This window comes from Chenopodium quinoa, unplaced genomic scaffold (assembly GCF_001683475.1).
Source record: "Chenopodium quinoa cultivar QQ74 unplaced genomic scaffold, ASM168347v1, whole genome shotgun sequence".
NCBI lineage: Eukaryota > Viridiplantae > Streptophyta > Magnoliopsida > Caryophyllales > Amaranthaceae > Chenopodium > Chenopodium quinoa.
In genome coordinates, this window is record NW_018745248.1 from 484,576 (window position 1) to 504,293 (window position 19,718).

The 19,718-nt window shown below is 36.7% G+C and overlaps 1 protein-coding gene across 1 annotated transcript in view; it reads left to right on the forward strand.

Annotated features, from left to right (window-relative positions):
* Positions 1-8,688, forward strand: part of LOC110711268 — a 48,896-nt gene extending 40,208 nt beyond the window's left edge. The window contains exons 9-12 of the mRNA XM_021889648.1: positions 5,480-5,812; positions 5,901-7,235; positions 7,339-7,482; positions 7,598-8,688. Coding sequence (XP_021745340.1) covers positions 5,480-5,812; positions 5,901-7,235; positions 7,339-7,482; positions 7,598-8,593 — 2,808 coding nt within the window. The 3' untranslated portion in view covers positions 8,594-8,688. The remainder of the gene's footprint in view (positions 1-5,479; positions 5,813-5,900; positions 7,236-7,338; positions 7,483-7,597) is intronic.
* The last annotated feature ends 11,030 nt before the right edge of the window (positions 8,689-19,718 follow it).

The window sequence follows — 19,718 nt, forward strand, 5'->3', positions numbered from 1 at the left end:
GTTTCAAAATCTCATTCAAGATCTCATAGAAGCAAACAAGATCCCATTGCCTCTAGCTAGCGAGAAGACTGGATGAGTCGGAGCAAACGACATAAGACAAGAGGCGAGCTGCAACGACAAGATTTCGTGGCCTCTTTTTCTATTCTTTATTTACCCTTTCCCTAATAAGTCTAGCATAGACACCTTTCTTTTCCCTTAGATTAATTTTGTAGATTCTTTCTTTTTCCTTTTAATAAAATGAGCATTTATTTTCTTTGCATATGATCATTCCATTGCATTGCATGACAAAAAAAAAAAAATCATTGTCAAGCTAAGCACAAGGTATACCAATGAATTGAGGCAACCCTTATAGCCACATCATATTGCCTTTCTCCTCTCTAATATACAATAATCCTTTTTTGATAAACCACTTTGAGCCTCGTCTAACGATAGACCTTTCATTTTTCAACCCATATCTACCTAAAATTGGGATGGGATGGTGTGTAACTTATGAAATTTTCAAAGAACAAAAGCTTGAGTGATTTAAAAGATTAAAATAGCAAAAAATAAGAAAAAATAAATAAAAGTGTACAAAAGGGCAAGTGTTCCAATGTCTTTAATATGAAAATATCTTTGATATGAAAACGTCTCAGATTGCGTCTCTTATCGAGTGCTCGGTACCGTGCCTGAAAAACATGAATGCCAAGTGAGTGATAGACCGCATGATCGGGATTGCCCACACTTATAAAAATAAAATAAATGCTAAAGTAAAAAAAAAAATATAAAAAAACAGAAAAGAGAGCTAAAAAAGAGTAGAAACTCAAGCATAAAAATAAAAAGATTCAAAAGCAAGGTTGCACACCTTGGAGGCTTATCAAGGGTCTTGATCCTTTATCCCCTTTTTCTACAACTATTAGCCTAACCACGTAACAACCCTTCAAAAGACCTTTTTGAGGTATACACACACTTTTGCGAGGTTCGGTTAGAGCTACGTTCGGCCTGATTCCTAACGGATACGTAGGCAACCTCACATCGAGGTGCGGCCGTAATAAACATGCATTCATATTCATATTCACACACCATGATCATATCAAGGGATCTTCAATGCTCATCCCTATCTACTTAAAGCTAGACTTGATCCTTACATCATTAGCTTACCTAGCCTAAAAAGTCACCATCATTTGACTCTTCTTGAAATAATATTTTCCCACACACTTAGCCCTTGCGGCCTAACTTTAAGTATCACTTTCACACACCGCACAGATAGATGACCAAATATACCTTCCCTTAGGAACCCTTTGTCATGAAATCTTAACATAACGCTGAAGCATGCCTTGTCATGTCAAAATCGCTCATCAATTATCATTGCATCACAAAGTATGAAGTACTTAGCCTTCGCGCCTATGTTACCTAAATACATTCATTATTGAGTCAACTAGGATAGTGTAAGCTGTTACAATTCTTGTACAATGAGAAACAACGTTAACGGATTAAGCTCATTCAACATGCACCTTCAAAAACTTCGCTTCTTTCTATTTCGCGTCTTTGTTTTTCATAACAAAGTCGGTACCCTCCACAAAAATGACTGAAAGTTTTTGTTTTTTTGCATTTTCGAGTCGCACGATCACAATACAATGCACACACGAGTCATGAGTCAAACGTGTCATTTCACTTCGAGTCGAGTTAACCTCGAGTCAATCACAGCGAGTCAAATTTATTCCTTGAGTCGTGTCAAGTCAATGAGTCAAGCGACATTAAACCTTAGGTCAACCCTAAAATAATTAAGGAAATTCGCTAAGTCCTATAGTCAAAGATAAATACAGGTGCGTCCCAGCGGCAGCAAGAGCAGAATAGGGAAGAACCGACTCCAACGCTAGATGACAACATCTAGCGTCTGGCAACAGATTTCAGCGCCTGTCGCTAGATCCCAACGTCTGGCATCAGAGCCGATTCTTGGCGCCAGAGATATTTCAGTAGCGACAGAGCTCGAAGCCTCTTAGAACGGTTATTTCGACCTCATACAACAATTTTGGGTTCCTTGATACGCCAGTTAGCCCTTATAAGCAAATTGACATGATTAGTAGTCGGTTCGATTACAATCGTAGTAAGTGATTGACTTGACTAAAAATCATCTCACTTAGCTTAAGCGCCTAAAACACTGGCTCATTACAAACACCATGGTATCGGTTTAAAATCAAGCACTTAAACGACAATATTTCCAAATTTTGATTGTCACGCATTCTTCTTAAACGACAATATTTCTAAATATGGATTGTCGCGTATTCTTCTTAAACGACAATATTTCCAAATATGGATTGTCACGCATTCTTCTTAAACGACAATTTTTCCAAAAATTGGATTGTCATCCCTAACTGACAATATTTCCAAATATGGATTGTCGTGCATCTTCTTCAACGACAATTTTCCCAAGATTGGATTGTCATCTCTGGCAAAGTTTCCAAGCGTGGATTGTCGTGCTCCTTATTTGTTTGGCAAGTCTTTCCATGTTCGGATTGTCATCGCTGGCAAGTTTTCCGAGATTGGATTGTCATACACCCAGTTCCCTATGGCAAAATTTCCCAAAGGATTGTTGTAGGTCTCTATTCATCATAAATTTCGGCAATGGTTCCTCAATGTGGAATGTCATTCATTTCAGTAAGTGAAAATTTTTCCCAAAGTGGATTGTTGATCGACTCTTTTTTGGTAAATGTTCTAAGACGCGGATTGTCAATTGTGGAAATATTTTCCTAAAAGGATTATCGCAGAGCATTGGCAAATTTCCAAGGTGGATTGCTTTCAAGAGTATATTCCAAGATGTGGATTGTCGATTGTAGGAACATTCTTATGATAGATTGTTGCGAAGCATTGGCAACTTTTCCCAAAATTGGATTTTGGCAAATTTTCTGAGATACGGATTGTCGCTTCATCGTAGCAAAATTTCCAAGGATGGACTGTTACGTGGCATTGACAACTTCCCCTAAATCGGATTGTCATACATCATACAAGAGTTGTGTTGGAAACTATTCCCAAAGAAAAGAGGATTGTCATCACAGCAAAAGCACCGACATACTGGTTCACAAGCAGCAAAATGTCGACGTATTGGCATAGCAGCATTAAGGATCAAGAAGCAGTGGTCTTTTCGAAGACTTTCACGGCAAAAATTGGAGGCAGTTATAGGCGTAGCAGTCTTCAGGCGGTATTCTCTAGCTTGCAGAAGATCATTGAATCAAACAGCAGGATGACGTTCCCTAGCTTGTGGAAGGTTATCACAACAACAACAATGCAACAACAATAAGTCGGTTACCCTCAGAAACGTTTTCTCAACGGTGTAAGATACTCGTTTCTTAATTCTCTTATCCGTTTAACTAACGCTAGTTTGCAGGTATCGACGTTAAAAGATTGATTTAGGATCAAAGAACATTCTGAATCATTCTCCGTCCCTATCGATACTAGGACTTTTGTTTTCAAAACTTGCGTTTCTCCAAACTCAGTCAAAGTGGGGGCTTTTGTAGAAACCCATTTGTGTCTCCCCAACACCAAACCCAGTGATGAATACCTTTTATGTCATTTGATTATCGAACAAAGCGAAAGTGTGAAAAGTCTAGTGATGGGGATATTTTTATTAAAATATCTCTTCTTTTTGTTTTTGAAAATATTTCTTTTCTTACCTTATTTAAGAAAAACATGAAATCCAGTTTAATTTGGTCCATGATATAGGTCCAATAATAATAGTTATATAGGGCTTGAAAAGACCTTTCCAACGATATATTATAAGCCCAATTCCGATGAATAATGAGGAAATTATGGCCAAAATACTAAACTAGGCCCAAACCGGATTTTACCTACGACCCAATGTTCATGTGGAGGATCCAAAGGTTTAATCCTATTCATAAACTAATTAGGATTAATTAAAAACTTCCACAAGTTTCTAAAAGATCTTAATTATCCTTTTTGAAAAGATAAGATTAAAGAATTTGTGTTAAATAAAAACTGTCCTTTTTTTAAAACTTTCCTTTTTCTTAAATCCTAATTCTATTCGAATTTAAAGATGTTCAAAGACAATCAGATTTAATTTTTGTGCCTCATAATATTTATCCTAATTTTATTTGGTTGGATAGATCTTGAAATTATCTTTCTAATGATATATTACAATATTAAATCCGAGTTATAACGAAAAAGATATGAATGAGATATGAAACTCTATCCAAAACTGACACCGTCCTAACATTTCGGCCATATAATTTTATCCACAAAATATTTTAATCTTATTTTAATTGGGTTGGAAAGTAGATTTCAATACCTTTCCAACTACATATCATATGCCTTATTTGGACTTTTGGATCAAAAGATATGATAAAAACAAAATCCGTAAAAACTGATAACCATCCAGTTTTATTTCGATTCGAATTCGGATTCTTTTCTTAATCTTCGACCCTCTTTTTTCTTCATAAATAGAGGTCATATCTCCCCCTTTTCAAATCATCAATTCTTATTCTTTCTAATACTTTCTTCTCATCAAATCTCATCAAGAATTTCTTGATTCTCTCCCTCTTTTCTAAGCCAACCCTTTTACAAAAACAATTCCTCATACATTAGCACTAGACACACCTAGCCAAGTTCGAAGTTGCCTTCGCCCTAGACGTGAAAGGTTTTAATTTCTGAGGGTTTTGTCCCTAATCTTTATTTCAATTATTTAATTTAAGGATATTTTGGATTTTAACACCTTACAAAAGGCTGAAAATGTTTTTTAACACCCCCCAAAAAAAAACTTTTATTTTAACACCTCCCAAAAATATAAAAGTTGGAAGTTAACACCAGTTAACGATTTCCGTCACGGAAATTTAACGTGGGTCCCACAAATTGGCTTGAACTTCAATTTTCACCCAGCAAAACACGAAACTTCTTTCTTCATTGAATTCGCACCAACCTTCTGCATTGAATTCTTTCTGAACCTTCATTGATTTCGCTTTTGAACCAAAGGAGATCTTGGCTGAGAAGTGGAGTGTAGGGTGGTGTCAACGTTGGAGAAGATAAGCTCAGGAGGGTTTCTTCATCATCTTCTTCAACTACAAAAGTGCGAAAGCCGCTTGAAATTCACAGAAAATAAGGTAAAATTGCTCTCCTTTGATAGCAATTTCGTCAATTACTGGTGCTTCATTGCTGTAAACCTTGCAATAATTGGGTAATTAGGGTAAATTTTGGGACCACAGTAGGAAAGCCTTGATAAATCAATTTCTGTAACTGACTATGTGACTTAGGTTAATTGGATTTCGTAATTGAAAGTAGAGATTAATTAAGGTGGTTTATTGTTAATTAAACTAGCAAGTGTGGTTTGTTGATTAATTTATGTTACTGAGCACCTACATTGGCTTGTATATGTTTATTTTCAATTTTTTTTATGTGTTTGTTTGTGTGGCTGTGATGGATTTGTTTATTCGTATTGTGCATGTATAGTTACATGGCTTTTAATATGTTTTATATGTTTTTCACTGGTGGGTAGATAATGGGTGACAAGGATAGTTTGGTTGACATCTGCCTTAGAGTGGGAGGTGCTTTTGTCCCTAAAAGAGTAACCAAAAACAGGCAGCTGCTGTGTTGGTGTGGTGGTTGGTGTTACTGGAAGAGGAAGGTTCAAGTATCTAAGTTGGATGTGCATTTGATTAGAACAGCTGCAATTCATGGTTTTGTTAATGGTGATATGGATGTGCCTATGCATTACAGCTGTTGGTATAGGCAGAAGGGGAAAACCTTTAACACTGGGAAAAGGGAACTAGTTAACAGTGAAGAGGTTAAGGGCCTTTTGGAGACAGTAAATGAAGAGGGGTATGTTGAGGTTTTTGTAACAACAGAAGCTCCTAGTCAGCCCATACAAGAGGCCCAACCCAATCCTCCAAAGACAAAAAAAAAGGATAAGAAGGTAGAAAGTTCAAATACATCGACTATTAGGAGGAGCCCTAGGTTTAAGGGAGGAGAGTCCACCTAGGAAAGCCTCAGCTAATGCTAAAGTGTTGAGGTTTGATGAAGAAAAGGATGATGGATGTGAAGGATCTGGTTATTCAAGTTCAGATTTGAGTGATGAGGGACAAGATTGGGAACCTGGTGAAGAAGAATTTGATGAAGGGGATGAGGAATGGTATATTGAAGGGTCAAAGGAGATCTTGGCCAAAGTGAACAAGAGCCTTAGGAAAGGTTTGGAGAGTGCAGTAGATGACAGGGTTGGCAAAGATAAGAGAGTAGAGTTGAGAAATGATTTGGATGTTGGAAAACCGAAGGTGAATCCAGAAAGTGATGCTGATTCAGATGATTCAAGGAGTTTGTGTGGATCTGATGAGGAACAGGACTATGCTCCTTGGTTTAATGCTGATGTGGACTTTGACAACCCAATCAAGTTGAAGTTAAATCAGAAATTCAGTAATGCTTCAGTCTTGAGGAGGGCCTTAAGACTTCATGCCATTCAAAACAGGTATGAGTTCTACTACTTGCATAATGACAGTAAAAGGATTACAGTTCAGTGTAGATACAGATGTGGCTGTGAGTTCAATAGCTACACTTGTAGAATGCCTGCTTGTACATGTGTGGGGGGGGTAAAGTGTCAGTTCAAGGTGTTTGCATCAAAACTTGTTAAGCAGCAAACTTGGCAAATCAAAACCTTGAATTTAGACCATTCCTGCTTCAGAGTAAAGAAGAACAAGATGCTTACTGCTGAATACATAGCAGAGAGGTATTTAGAAGAGTTTAGGAGTAACCCTGGTTGGAGAATTAAGGAGATTAGGGCTAGGATTTTGAATGATTTAGGAGTTGATGTGAGTTACTATAAGGCATGGCTAGCTAGGTGTAGGGCAAAACTACTGATATTTGGTTCAGCTAGGGAGCAGTATGCTAGGGTGTGGGATTATGGGAAAGCTGTGATGAAGTACAACCCTGGTTCAGGGTGCAATGTTGTTGTTGATGGTATTGACAGGCCAGAGCCACCATTGTTCATGAGGATGTTCATCTGTTTAAGGCCATTGAGAGATGGATTTGCAAAGGGTTGTAGGCCTTTAATAGGGTTGGATGGTTGTCACCTCAAGGGTGCCTTTCCTGGGCAAATTCTGGTGGCAGTTGCTAAGGATGGGAATAACAACTTGTTTCCTCTAGCTTGGGCCACAGTGGAGATTGAAAACCAGGAAACTTGGGGTTGGTTCTTGGAATCCCTTATGTCAATGTTCACACATGATCAAGGAGCTGGGCTGACCATCATGTCTGACAGGCAAAAGGTAATGCTTCTGTTTCCCTCTTAACTATTTAGGTTCAATTTCTAAGTTTTCATGTGTATGTATGTGATTGACTAATGATTATACTTTTGTCTGCATTTGGTAGGGTTTGATTAAAGCAATGGCTGATGTTATTCCCAAAGCTGAGCAAAGGTTTTGTGTGAGGCATATTTGGGCTAACTTCAAGCTCAACTTCACTGGATCAACCTTTAAGGAGCTGTTTTGGAGAGCAGCTAGGGCCACCACCATTGTAAGTTTATTGATTGTTGAAGCTAGCCTATGCTTTTATATGACTGTTGGTGTGTTTTTATATTGGTTAGCTTGTATATGCTTGGTGTGATTTCTGGTATGCTTTTATATGTCAGTTTGAGCATGAAATTGCCATGGAGTCTATCAAATTCCTCGATGAAGAGGCATATGAGTATTTAATCAACATTCCTCCCCACCATTGGTCTAGACATGCATTCACACCAAACTGCAAGTCCAACATGTTGTTGAACAACATGTGTGAGACTTTCAATGCAGTCATTAGGCCTGCCAGAGATAAACCTATCCTCACCCAAATGGAATGGATGAGGAGGTATATTATGAACAGGAATAATGAAAAGTGGGAGGATTCAAAAACAATTACACACAACTTAGTGCCATATGTGAGGCATGTTCTGGGGAGGATAGACTTTGTGGCTAGGTCCTGTGTGGTGCAGCCATCCAGAGGGAATACATTTGAGGTGCAGCTGAAGGATGACCAGGTGTTGGTTGATTTGGACAAGGAGACCTGCACATGTTACCATTGGGAACTCACTGGCATTCCATGTGTTCATGCTTATGCCTGCATATTGGATATGAGGGGTGACATAGAGGCTGTTGTTGACCCATACTATACCATGGACACATACAGGTCTGCTTATGAACCAGCTGTCCAACCAATGCCTGGCCCAAAGCACTGGGAGAGAGTCAGAATGAGGGAACCACTACCCCCTTCTGTTAAGGTGCAACCTGGGAGACCAAAGAGCAAAAAAAGGAAGCTTGAGCCAGGAGAATGTTCTTCTTCAGGTGGTCAGGCAAGTACCAAGAGGAAGAAGCAATGCAGCAACTGTGGGGGATATAGGCATTATGCCAAGACTTGCAAAGTACCTGCTGCACCAGCTACAGAGCTGATAAAGTCAGCAGGCAGACCCCCACTGAACACTCCTTGGATGGTGGAGGAGAGGAAGAAGAAAGAGATTAGGGCTGCTAAAAAGGTAACACAAGCATTACACCAACTCCCCCTTTGTTTTATATATGTATGTGTCTTTTCCATTGACTTTTTATTTTTATATGCATGTCATAGAGTGCAATTGGGGCTGGACCAAACAGCATAGGAAACAAAAAGTTTCCTCAAGAGCAAGAAGGTTGTCTGCCATTCAGCAAGCGCCCACAGCCACAGTCTTCCTCAGCTAAGCATTCCTCAGCTCAGCCATCCTCTAGTCAGCCATCCTCAGCTCAGCCTTCCTCAAGTCAGCCTGCCTCAAGCCAACCAAAAAGAAAGACAAGGTCTTCCTCAAGTCAGCCTACAACAGCCACAGGTGTTGTAACAAGGGCCAGGCTGCAATCCCTCAACAACCTTACTCAGTGATGTACTCATGCTGGATATCAAACATTATGTCTGTTGAACAATTTCAAACTTTTATTATGTACTCATGACTGGTTATGTAACTTGCTAGTTTTTTAGTGGCTTCCCTTAACAAATTTGAACAATTAGATATTGAATTGTAATGGTTGCATGGCTTTGATTGCCATTGAAACATGTTGAAGTAAGGTTCTTTTGTCAACCTGTACTTGAACTATCTTAGTGTTTCACATATTTCCCATGTTTTAATGTTTCACATGTTTAAATAGGTTGATTAAAAGACAAGGCATAAATAGGAACTTAGACAAGGCATAAATAGGTTGATTAAAAGACATATTTATAACACTTCAAGTCATTACAAGAAATTATAACTACTTAATACAGCTTACTATTACACACCCCTAGCCATTAGGAAAATTACACCCATTGACAAACCTATACAAATGGCCATGCCCACCCAACCAAAACAGCTGATTGAAGACACCTTCCCTTCATTGCACTCCCTGTTCATTCTCTTCCTGTCAGCGTTCAAGGCCTTGCATCTCATCTTCAAATTATCAACTTCATTAAGTAGGCACCTCCTTTGGCCACTGATTTCATCAACTTCCCTTTTCAATTCATTAACTTCACCCTTTAGCAGCTTCTTATCCAACAACAGGTTGTTGATAACCCCTGTTTGCCAATCTGTTCCATCAGGTTGATCAACCCATTCGAAAGCTTTGCAACCCCTTGTTTCTGTTATTGGGTCATAAAACTTACATGATATGAACTTCCTGCCTGGATTCTCCCTTGTCCAGCTAGTGAGCTTGGCCATTGGCATACCACACTTACATTTTCTGGCCTCAGGAGGGGAAGAGCTAACAAACGACATAATCTGCATCAATTTTAGATCGACAGTCACATTTACAGATTTGTACACTGACGAATTAACATTGACAGCAACAAAATTCATTTTTAATTTCATAATACGAAAAGCCCCAAATTCAATTTCTGACGAACCCTAATTTCGCAATTGGGCATTTAGATGCGTACATAACATAATCCAACCATTAATCTGAGTACGAAACAATTGCAAATAATAATTGAAGAGAATTTAAACCATAATTACCAAACAACCGAACAATTGACCGCACTCACCTGTTTCAGCAGCTTCAATCTGTTCCTCTTCTCAAAAATCGTGGAAGAATCGTGCAAGAATTGTTTCAAGTATCGTGCAACAATGCAATGCGCTGCTGCTATTCAATAAGAACAACGATTTCGTTCATTGGGGGAGAATCGTGCAAGAATGGTTCTTATATATCGTGCAAGAATCGTGGAAGAATGGTTCTTATATACAGATCTTTTAAAAATATATCCGTTGGGGTGGGCCCCACTAACAGTTCTGTTAACGGAAGATGGATTTTGGTGTTAACTTCCAACTTTTATATTTTTGGGAGGTGTTAAAATAAAAGTTTTTTTTTGGGGGGTGTTAAAAAACATTTTCAGCCTTTTGTAAGGTGTTAAAATAAAAAATATCCTTAATTTAACTCTTTGATTTTATATTTTCCTTGAAGTTATTAACGCGTTTATTTTGTTATTAGAAAGAGATACGAGGCATCTAAGTAAGTTCTTTAATTGATTTATTGATATTATGATATAGAAATCATGTCTTCGTTGTTATTATGATTCCTAGCGTCATGTTAGGGTGTTTTGATCTTCCTAGTATCATGTTTAGGGTAACAACTATAATTTCTAATATCAAATATGACAATTGTGTTTCCTGCGATGCTTCCTATTTTCTTCCTAATATCATGTTAGTACCATGTTAGGGCCATATATTTGATTTTTATTGTTTAGTGACATGCTAGGGTTTTTAATTAATCTTGTCAGTATCTTGCCTAGGATCTTGCGATTAATATTATGCTTTAACATGATTATTATAATTATGATTATGATTATGATTATTTTTGTGTTTAATTATATAATTTAACGTAATTTGTAAATTTACGAATTATTTCATGTTATTTGTTAATTGACGGATAACTTATATATAATTTGATTATTATTATGTTGCTTGATATTTTATTGTTATTGCTTGATCACACCTTTTACGCATAATTAAAGGGAATTGGTACTTGTAATCACGCTTAATAAGATAATTAATAATCTTGTTTAGGGTTAATTTGATTATAATTCAAGTGATCGCCAACAATAGTTTTATTTGTGCATTAAATTCAACCAACATAGATAAACAGGTTTAGGGTTAAACCTATTGATTGCATGTTAATCAGAAAGCGCATATGAATACGATCGGAATAAAGTAGAGGCCTATTATTAGGGCAGGTTCAATCTCTTTTAGGTTGGACTTGTACCTTCATCCTCGAACTACCAGTCATGGTTCCAGACCTATTGGAGATGACGATCTCCTGGATCGTTAAGGGGTGTAACCTTCACCTCGTGAACGGTTTACAAGTTCCTAAAACTTGTTGGCGACTCTTTTGCTCTATCTTCTTTCCCTTTGGACGCCACCATACTTTAGTGTATGATCACAGTGGGGTTCAAGCTAGGGATAATGCTTGAAATATTCCCTATAAGAGCTAAAAAAGTGTAGAAAGTTTCAAGCATAAAAATACAAAGATTTAAAAGCAAGGTTGCACACCTTGGGGGCTTATCGAGGGTCTTGATCATTTTATCCCCTTCTTCTATAACCTTTAGCCTAACCACGTTACAACCCTTAAAAAGACCTTTTTGAGGTATACACACACTTGTGCGAGGTTCGACTAGAGCTACATTTGGCCTGATTCCTAACAGATACGTAGGCAACCTCACATCGAGGTGTGACCGTGATAAACATGCATTCATATTCACATTCACACACTCTCACACCATGATCATATCAAAAGATCTCCAATGCTCATCCCTATTCACTTAGAGCTAGACTTGGGGGCTTGATCCCTATATCATTAGCTTACCTAGCCTAAGAGTCACCATTATTTGACTCTTCTAAAAATAATATCTTTTCACACACTTAGCCCTTGCAACCTAACTTTAGTATCACTATTACACACCGCACAGATACATGACCAAATAGTCTTTCCCTTAGGAACCCCTTATCATGAAATCTTAGCATAACGCTGAAGCATGCCTTGTCAAGTCAAAATCGCTCATCAATTATCATTGCATTACAAAGTATGAAGTGCTTAGCCTCCGCGCCTAAGTTACCTAAATACCTTCATTATCGAGTCAACTAGGATAGTCTAAGATGTTGCATGCCTTGTACTATGAGAGACAACATTAACAAATTAAGCTCATTCAACATGCACCTTCAAAACATTGCTTTTTTCTTTTTTTTTGCGTTTTTCTTTTTGGGGAGAAAGTCGGTACCCTCCACAAAAATGACTGAAGTTTTTGTTTTTCTGCATTTCGAGTCATATACATATCGAGTTTCATGAGTCAACACTACGCACACACGAGTCACATCGAGTCGGGTCAACCTCGAGTCATTCAATCATAGTGAGTCAAGTTTATACCTTGAGTCATATCAAGTCAATGAGTCCAGCAACACTAAACCTTAGGTCAACCCTAAAGAAAGATAAGCAGAGTCCTATGGTCAAAGATATAAATTCAGGTGCATCCCATCAAGCGAGGACATTCCCGGATTTTTTTCGAAAAAATCGCGAATATGACACAGGACATTCCTCCAAGATAAGAGGAGTTACATGGATCAGTAAATTAGAGATGAAGAGCTTTAATTTAAAACATATTTGAGCGGATTTGGTGGAAAGGAAACGACCAAGCTCAAAGTTTGGAGCAAAACCAGGCAACAACGGCAGCAAGAGCAGAATAGGGAAGACCCGACTCCAGCACAAGACAACAAGGCTTTCATCTGGCAACAACATCTGGCGTTCGACAACAGAGTTTGGCGCCTGACTCTAGATCCCAGCGTCTGGAGATAGAGCCAATTCTTGACGCCAGAGATATGTCAGCAGCGACAGAGCTTGAAGCCTCTCAGAATGGTTATTTACACCTCATACAACAATTTCGGGTTCCTTGGTACACAAGTAAGCCCCTATAAGCAAATTGACATGGTTAGTTGTCGGCTCGATTACAATTGTTGTAAGTGATTGACCTGACAAAAAGGCGTCTCACTTAGCTTAAGCGCCTAAGCATTGGCTCATTACAAACACTAAGGCATTGGTTCAAAAGCAAGCGCATCACTTAAACGACAACTTTTCCAAAAATTGGATTGTCATCCCCAACTGACAATATTTCCAAAAATGGATTGTCGTGCATCTTCTTCAACGACAATTTTCCCAAGATTAGATGGTCATCTCTAGCAAAGTTTCCAAGCGTGGATTGTCATGCTCCTTCTCTGCTTGGCAATTTTTTCCAAGTTCAGATTGTCATCACTGGCAAATTTTCTGAGATTGGATTGTCATACACCCAATTCCCTATGTCAAAATTTCCCAAATTGGGATTGTTGTAGGACTCTATTCATCATAAATTTTGGCAAAGGTTCCTCAACGTGGATTGTCATTCATTTCAGTAAGTGGCAAATTTTCCCGAAGTGGATTGTCGGTCGACTCTTTTTGGCAAATGTTCCAAGACACGGATTGTCAATTAAGGCAATATTTTCCTAAAAGGATTGTTGCATAGCATTGGCAAATTTCCAAGGTGGATTTCTTTCAAGAGTTATATTCCAAGATGTGGATTGCCTATCGTAGCAAAGTTCTTATGACAGATTGTTACGAAGCATTGGCAACTTTTCCCAAAATTGGATTTTGGCAAATTTTTCAAGATACGGATTGTCGCTTCATCGTAGCAACATTTCCAACGATGGATTGTTATGTGGCATTGACAACTTTCCCTAAATCGGATTGTCATACATCATACAAGAGTTGTGTTGGCAACTATTCCCAAAGAAAAGAGGATTGTCATCACAACAAAAGCATCGGCATACTGGTTGACAAGCAGCAAAGCGCCGACGTACTGGCATAGCACCATTAAGGATCAACAAGTAGTGATCTTTTTGAAGACTATCACAATGGAAATTGGAGGCTGTTACAAGCGTTGCAGTCTTCAGGCGGTATTCTCTAGCTTGCGGAAGATCGTCAAAACAGCAAGATGGCATTCCCTAGCTTGCGGAAGGTTGTCACAAACAACAGCAAATGCAACACAAATCAGTTACCTTCAGAGACGTGTGCTAGACGGTGCAAGATACGCATTTCTTAACTTTTTTATTTGTTTAAATAACGCTAGTTTGCAGGTATTATCATTACATGAGTGATTTAGGATCGAAGAACGTTCTGAATCATTCTCCGTCCCTATCACTACTTTGACTTTTATTTTTGAAACTTGCGTTTCTCCAAAATCAGTCAAAGTGGGGGCTTCTGTAGACACCCATTTGTGTCTTCCTAAAACCAAACCAAGTGATGAATACCTTTCATGTCATTTGATTATCGAACAAAGCAAAAGTGTAAAAAGTCTAGTGATAAGGATGTTTTTATTAAAATATCTATTCTTTCTGTTTTTGAAAATATTTCTTTTCTTACCCTATTTTTGAAAAATGTGCATTCAAGTTTAGTTTGGTCCATGATATGGGTCTAATAATGGTGTAGTTGGATGGGGTTTGAAAAGAACTTTCCAACGATATATTATAAGCCCAATACTGATGAATAGTGAGGTAGTTATGGCCAAAATACTAAACTGTGCTTGAACCGGATCTTACCTACGACCCAATGATCATATGGAGGGTCCAAAGGTCTAATCCTATTCCTAAACTAATTAGGATTAATTAGGAGCTCAATAAGTTTCTAAAAGATCTTAATTATCCTTTATGAAAAGATAAGATTAAAGAATTTGAGTTAAATAAAAACATTCCTTTTATAAAAACTTCCCTTTTTTTAAATCCTAATTCTATTCGATTTTAAAGATGTTCAAAGACAGTCAGATTTTATTTTTGTTCCTCATAATATTTATCCAAATTTTATATGGTTGGATAGATATTGAAATTATCTTTCCAATGATATATTATACTTTTAAATCCGAGGTATAACGAAAAAGATATGAATGAGATATGAAACTCTATCTAAAACTGACACTCGTCCTACTATTTTGGCCATATCATTTTATCTACAAAATATTTTAATCGGATTCTAAATGTTTTGGAAAGTAGACACACCTAGCATAGTTCGAAGTTTCCTTCGCCCTAGACATGAAAGGTTTGATAAGGGTTTGGTCTCAAATCTCTCTTTCAATTATTTAATTTAATTGTTTGATTATTATTTTCCTTGAAGTTGCTAACTCGTGTATTTTGTTATTAGAAAGAGATACGAGACATTTAAGTAAGTGATTTAATTGATTTATTTATATTATGATATAGAAATCATGTCTAGGTTGTTATTATGATTCCTAGTGTCATGTTAGGGTGTTTTGATCTTCCTAGTATCATGTTTAGGGTAATAAATATAATTTCTAATATCAAATATGACAATTGTGATTTCTGTGATGCTTTCTATGTTCTTTCCTAATATTGATGTTAGTATCATGTTAGGGCTAAATATTTGATTTCTATTATTTAGTGACATGCTAGGGTTTATTATTAATCTTGTTAGTATCATGCCTAGGATCTTGCTATTATTATGCTTTAACATGATTATGATAATAATTTTAATATAATTATTATTTATTATTATGATTATTATGTTGCTTGATGTATATTAATTTTTATTGCTTGAACACGCCTTTTATGCATGTTTAAAGGGAATTGGTATTTTTAATCACGCTTAATAAGATAATTAATAATCTTGTTTATGGTTAATTTGATTATAATTCAAGTGATCGCCAATAATATATTTATTTGTGCATTAATATTCAACCAACATAGATAAACAGGTTTAGGGTAAACTTTTTGATTGCATGTTAGTCAGAAAGCGCACATGAATACGATCAGAATAAAGTAGAGGCCTATTATTAGGGCAGGTTCAATCTCTTTTAGGTTGGATATGTACCTTCATCCCCGAACTACCAGTCATGGTTCCATACCTATTGAAGTTGACGATCTCCTGGATTGTTAAGGTGTGTAACCTTCACATCGTGAACGGTTTACAAGTTCCTAAAACTTGTTGGTGACTCTTTTGCTCTATCTTCTTTCCCTTTGGACGCCACCGTACTTTAGTGTATGATCACAGTGGGGTTCAAGCTAGGGATAATGCTTGAAATATTCCCTACAGTCATTAATCGTCCACCATTTAAATGACCTTGATTTGGGATAATTTTCGATTAAGATAATCAACGTTCACTTAATAGGTGTTTCTTTATCCAAGGCATTGTCTTGATACCCTATTTTGAATATTCTTTAAAATCGAACAGACTCATTATTTAATGCTTAACCACAATTAAATAGTTTTGTGGAATATTTAGGAAATTTTTTATTCCACTATGAAACTTCACAACGTTTCATCTTATGATAAATGGTTTTCCCAAATGTTTTAAGAGTAGTACTCTTCATAAAATTTTTTTATAGAAACCATACCCATATTTGATATGCTTGATTTCTTTCATGCAATTTGTGAATGTTGTCGTTCACTTATTGCATAGGTTTAGTTATAATTACCTTGCTAATCTTAGTATCTTCATTACTGATCACTCTCATAATAAGATGATAAAATTTGAGAGTGTCATGGAATATAGTGATTTAGGATTTATTGTCCTAGTGATGGCTTCCACTCATTTTCATGTTTGAGATCTTCAACTTGACAACCTACAATCATTAACGTTCAACAACAAACTTTCCATAGAACATCTTCTTTATTATCGCCTTTAAGGCAATAATATTCTCAACATATATTTTAGTAGACTTCCTAATGATGCATTGCTTGGGTTTCACACCAAATGACTCACAATGACTTAGGATACCCTAATCACTTGTGATCATGGAAATTTACTTTAAGTTCCTGCACATTAAACATGGATGCACCTCCATGTTACCATTCTTAAGCCACGACTTATTGTTAGCTCGTGCTTATAAACGACTTCCTTGTTAAGAATTTAATCCTTGTTAAGGCTTGTGCTTGCAACATCAATCCTCAAATTGTATTTGTTTCCACAAGTCAAGAACTCATCCTGTTACTTATCCAAGTACTTAGGATCTTCTTGGCCATAACCTAATGATCTAATACATAGATTCTGGTTGATTGGTGCTACATAGGTACTTCAAATGATCTAAGCATGTAAGTCGTGCGAAGATTCCATATCATAGCGTACATGATGGATTAAGTTGTAGAGTAATTCTCAATCTTATTCCATCCATGTGACATTTTAGCTTATTTAGTTTCATTGAGTCTTGCTTAAATTGTTCGCTATGTGATACGGTTTAAAGTCTCTTACTAGAGTCTATCTTGTTTGACTTGGTATTTAGCCTAGCTTATACCTAGTTCAAACATTTACCTAGCTTTATACATATGGGTCGAAAGGCTTTCAAAGTCCTTTATGTTTAATATGGTAGATTCCTTTATTCGTTTAAAAGTTTAATTAAGTCTATACCATAGAACTTAATTCCCAATATGTACTAAGTATCCTCTTTTGCTTGGTCCATTGTTGAAAATACTTTCAAATCGAAGCATTTAGCATTTGATAGTTAATTTACAATAGATTTCGTAGAATTCTTATTGGACCTTTATATAATTTACTTTTGCTCCCACTAAACTTCTTATTCATAAGAATTTCAATGTTTCTCCATAAGCCAACCCTCTTATTAACTTCATCAGAAAACACATTTCAATTCCTATATGCAATGATTCCTTTACTCCCATAACAGATTCCTTGAACTTGCTTTCAAATCTAGCATTTATTTACATTTTCAAAACCCTTAGACTATTTTATAGTAACTTACAAAATCCTATTTTAGGAAGGCGTTTTTGGTATCTTTTTTGCCATTTTTCATATGTGCAATTTTGCTAGAACAATCACAAAAAGACTTGAGCATTTCAATTGGTGAGTAGGTTTTCATTAAAATCAACTCCGTGAATTTAATTGTATCCATTTCAACCAATCTAGCTATGTATGCATATACATTTCCACATTTGGTATTTTTATCCTTGGAAACTTATTTGCAATCGACGGGTCTTTCACCCCTCATGAAAATTAATCAAGTTTTAAATATGATTTTCAGACATGGAGTCAATTTTGGATTTTTATGGCCTCTAACCATTATTCAGAATTTGGATTTGTCATAGATATTTTACAAGACATTATTCCCTTACTATCTAACAGTAAATAGTATGCTTGTAACTCATAGGTTTATTTCCAACTTAATAGAAAATTTATAGGATTAAATCCAAGCCTTTGGTGAATTCTATACCTATACGGGGTTATTGCATCAAACACTGAGTTTCAAGGCGCTTCCAAAGACCTTTTATTAGTTGATCTTACTCCAACATTTCTAATGTTTTGTGAGTAATGAATTCTTTTTTAAGGCACTTGTAAAGTCCTTTTGAGTATTCTTGATTAGGCATTCTTATGAAGCCCTTTTAAGGTGTTTCGAGATTCTCAGTTCTAATTTGTTGCTAATCTCGATGGTTATCAGTTTTCGAGTTCTTTTGCCTCCCACTTGTCGTTTTGGAAACGTGTTACTTTCCAGAAAGACACCATTTAGAGCAACAAACTTTATGTTCTCAATTAGGTTATGGAGGCAATGCTCGTAGTCTCATTTGAATGCTTACAAAGAGACATGTATATTGTCTTTGGGTAAAAGTTCGTTGTGAAACAAACAGTTAGCTCCCACTTGAGCCATCTTAGCCTTTAATGAGCCATTAAGCTCCCACTGAACCACTTAGCTCTTGCTAAGCAGGTGAGCTCCCACTGAGTCACTTAGATCTTACTAAGCCAGTGAACTCCCACTATGGCTAGGAGTTTTAGACATATACTTGAAAAGACGTTTAGAAGTTAATTCTATCCATAATTGAATATGGTGTCCTTTCTTAGCTCCGACATTTTGTTTTGTGTAACAGTAGTCCTTTGTGCAAATCTTAAGAACTTTATAGGAAAGGATGTGATCCATCATTGTTCGAGTCATTTTTTAATGGCTCCTAGGTCTCCGTGAAGACGCAGTATGTTCTTCGTGGAGTTATTTGTGAAAATTCCAATTTCATAACGTTGTGATGATCACGCTTGGCTCAAGCAAACATCGCTCGATCTAATCTAGACGTTTTGATATCTTGCCAAGTCGATTTTGTACTTCTCAAAACTCTTGAACTTCCCTGGTCAAGTTTGTTCACATTTGATGAATATAGCCATATTCTTTCAAATTCTTTGTGAAACGTTGAAGTAAATGAATCCTCTTTAGCTTTCGGAGTCAATTGTCTATACCAAGAACAATAACTCTTTACTTTGTCGGTTTCAAAAAGTAAGACTTGCTTGTCTTAGAACGATTCTAAATTGATCAATACCAAGAGCCTATCTAGTAGAGCCTTGAGTACTTCTTGTTGATGTGACATTGCTAAAGATGTTCGGAACGCAAATCATGCCCATGACTTTGAGCTTTTGCCAGTTTATCATGTTAAGAAAATGTTTGTTTATAATCAAGCATTCTTGACTCATGGCTTGAATAACCATGCCATTCAAATAAATTTTGCAACTATTGCTCATTGCTTTTAATGTGAGCCATTCCATGTGTAAACGGATTGTTTGCAGATTATGGAACAAATAACAATTTATTTGTTTGAGCCTTAGCTTAAACGTCTTTAAACAAAGCATATGACCTTACAACTGATGTAGCATCACTTGCTTCATTCTAAGCTTGTAAGTCGATAACTTAGCCTATCTTCACTGGTTTGAGGTCACTTTCAAAGTGGAATACTCAAGCAGTATCCGATACTTTGTGAAGATAATAAGTTGTT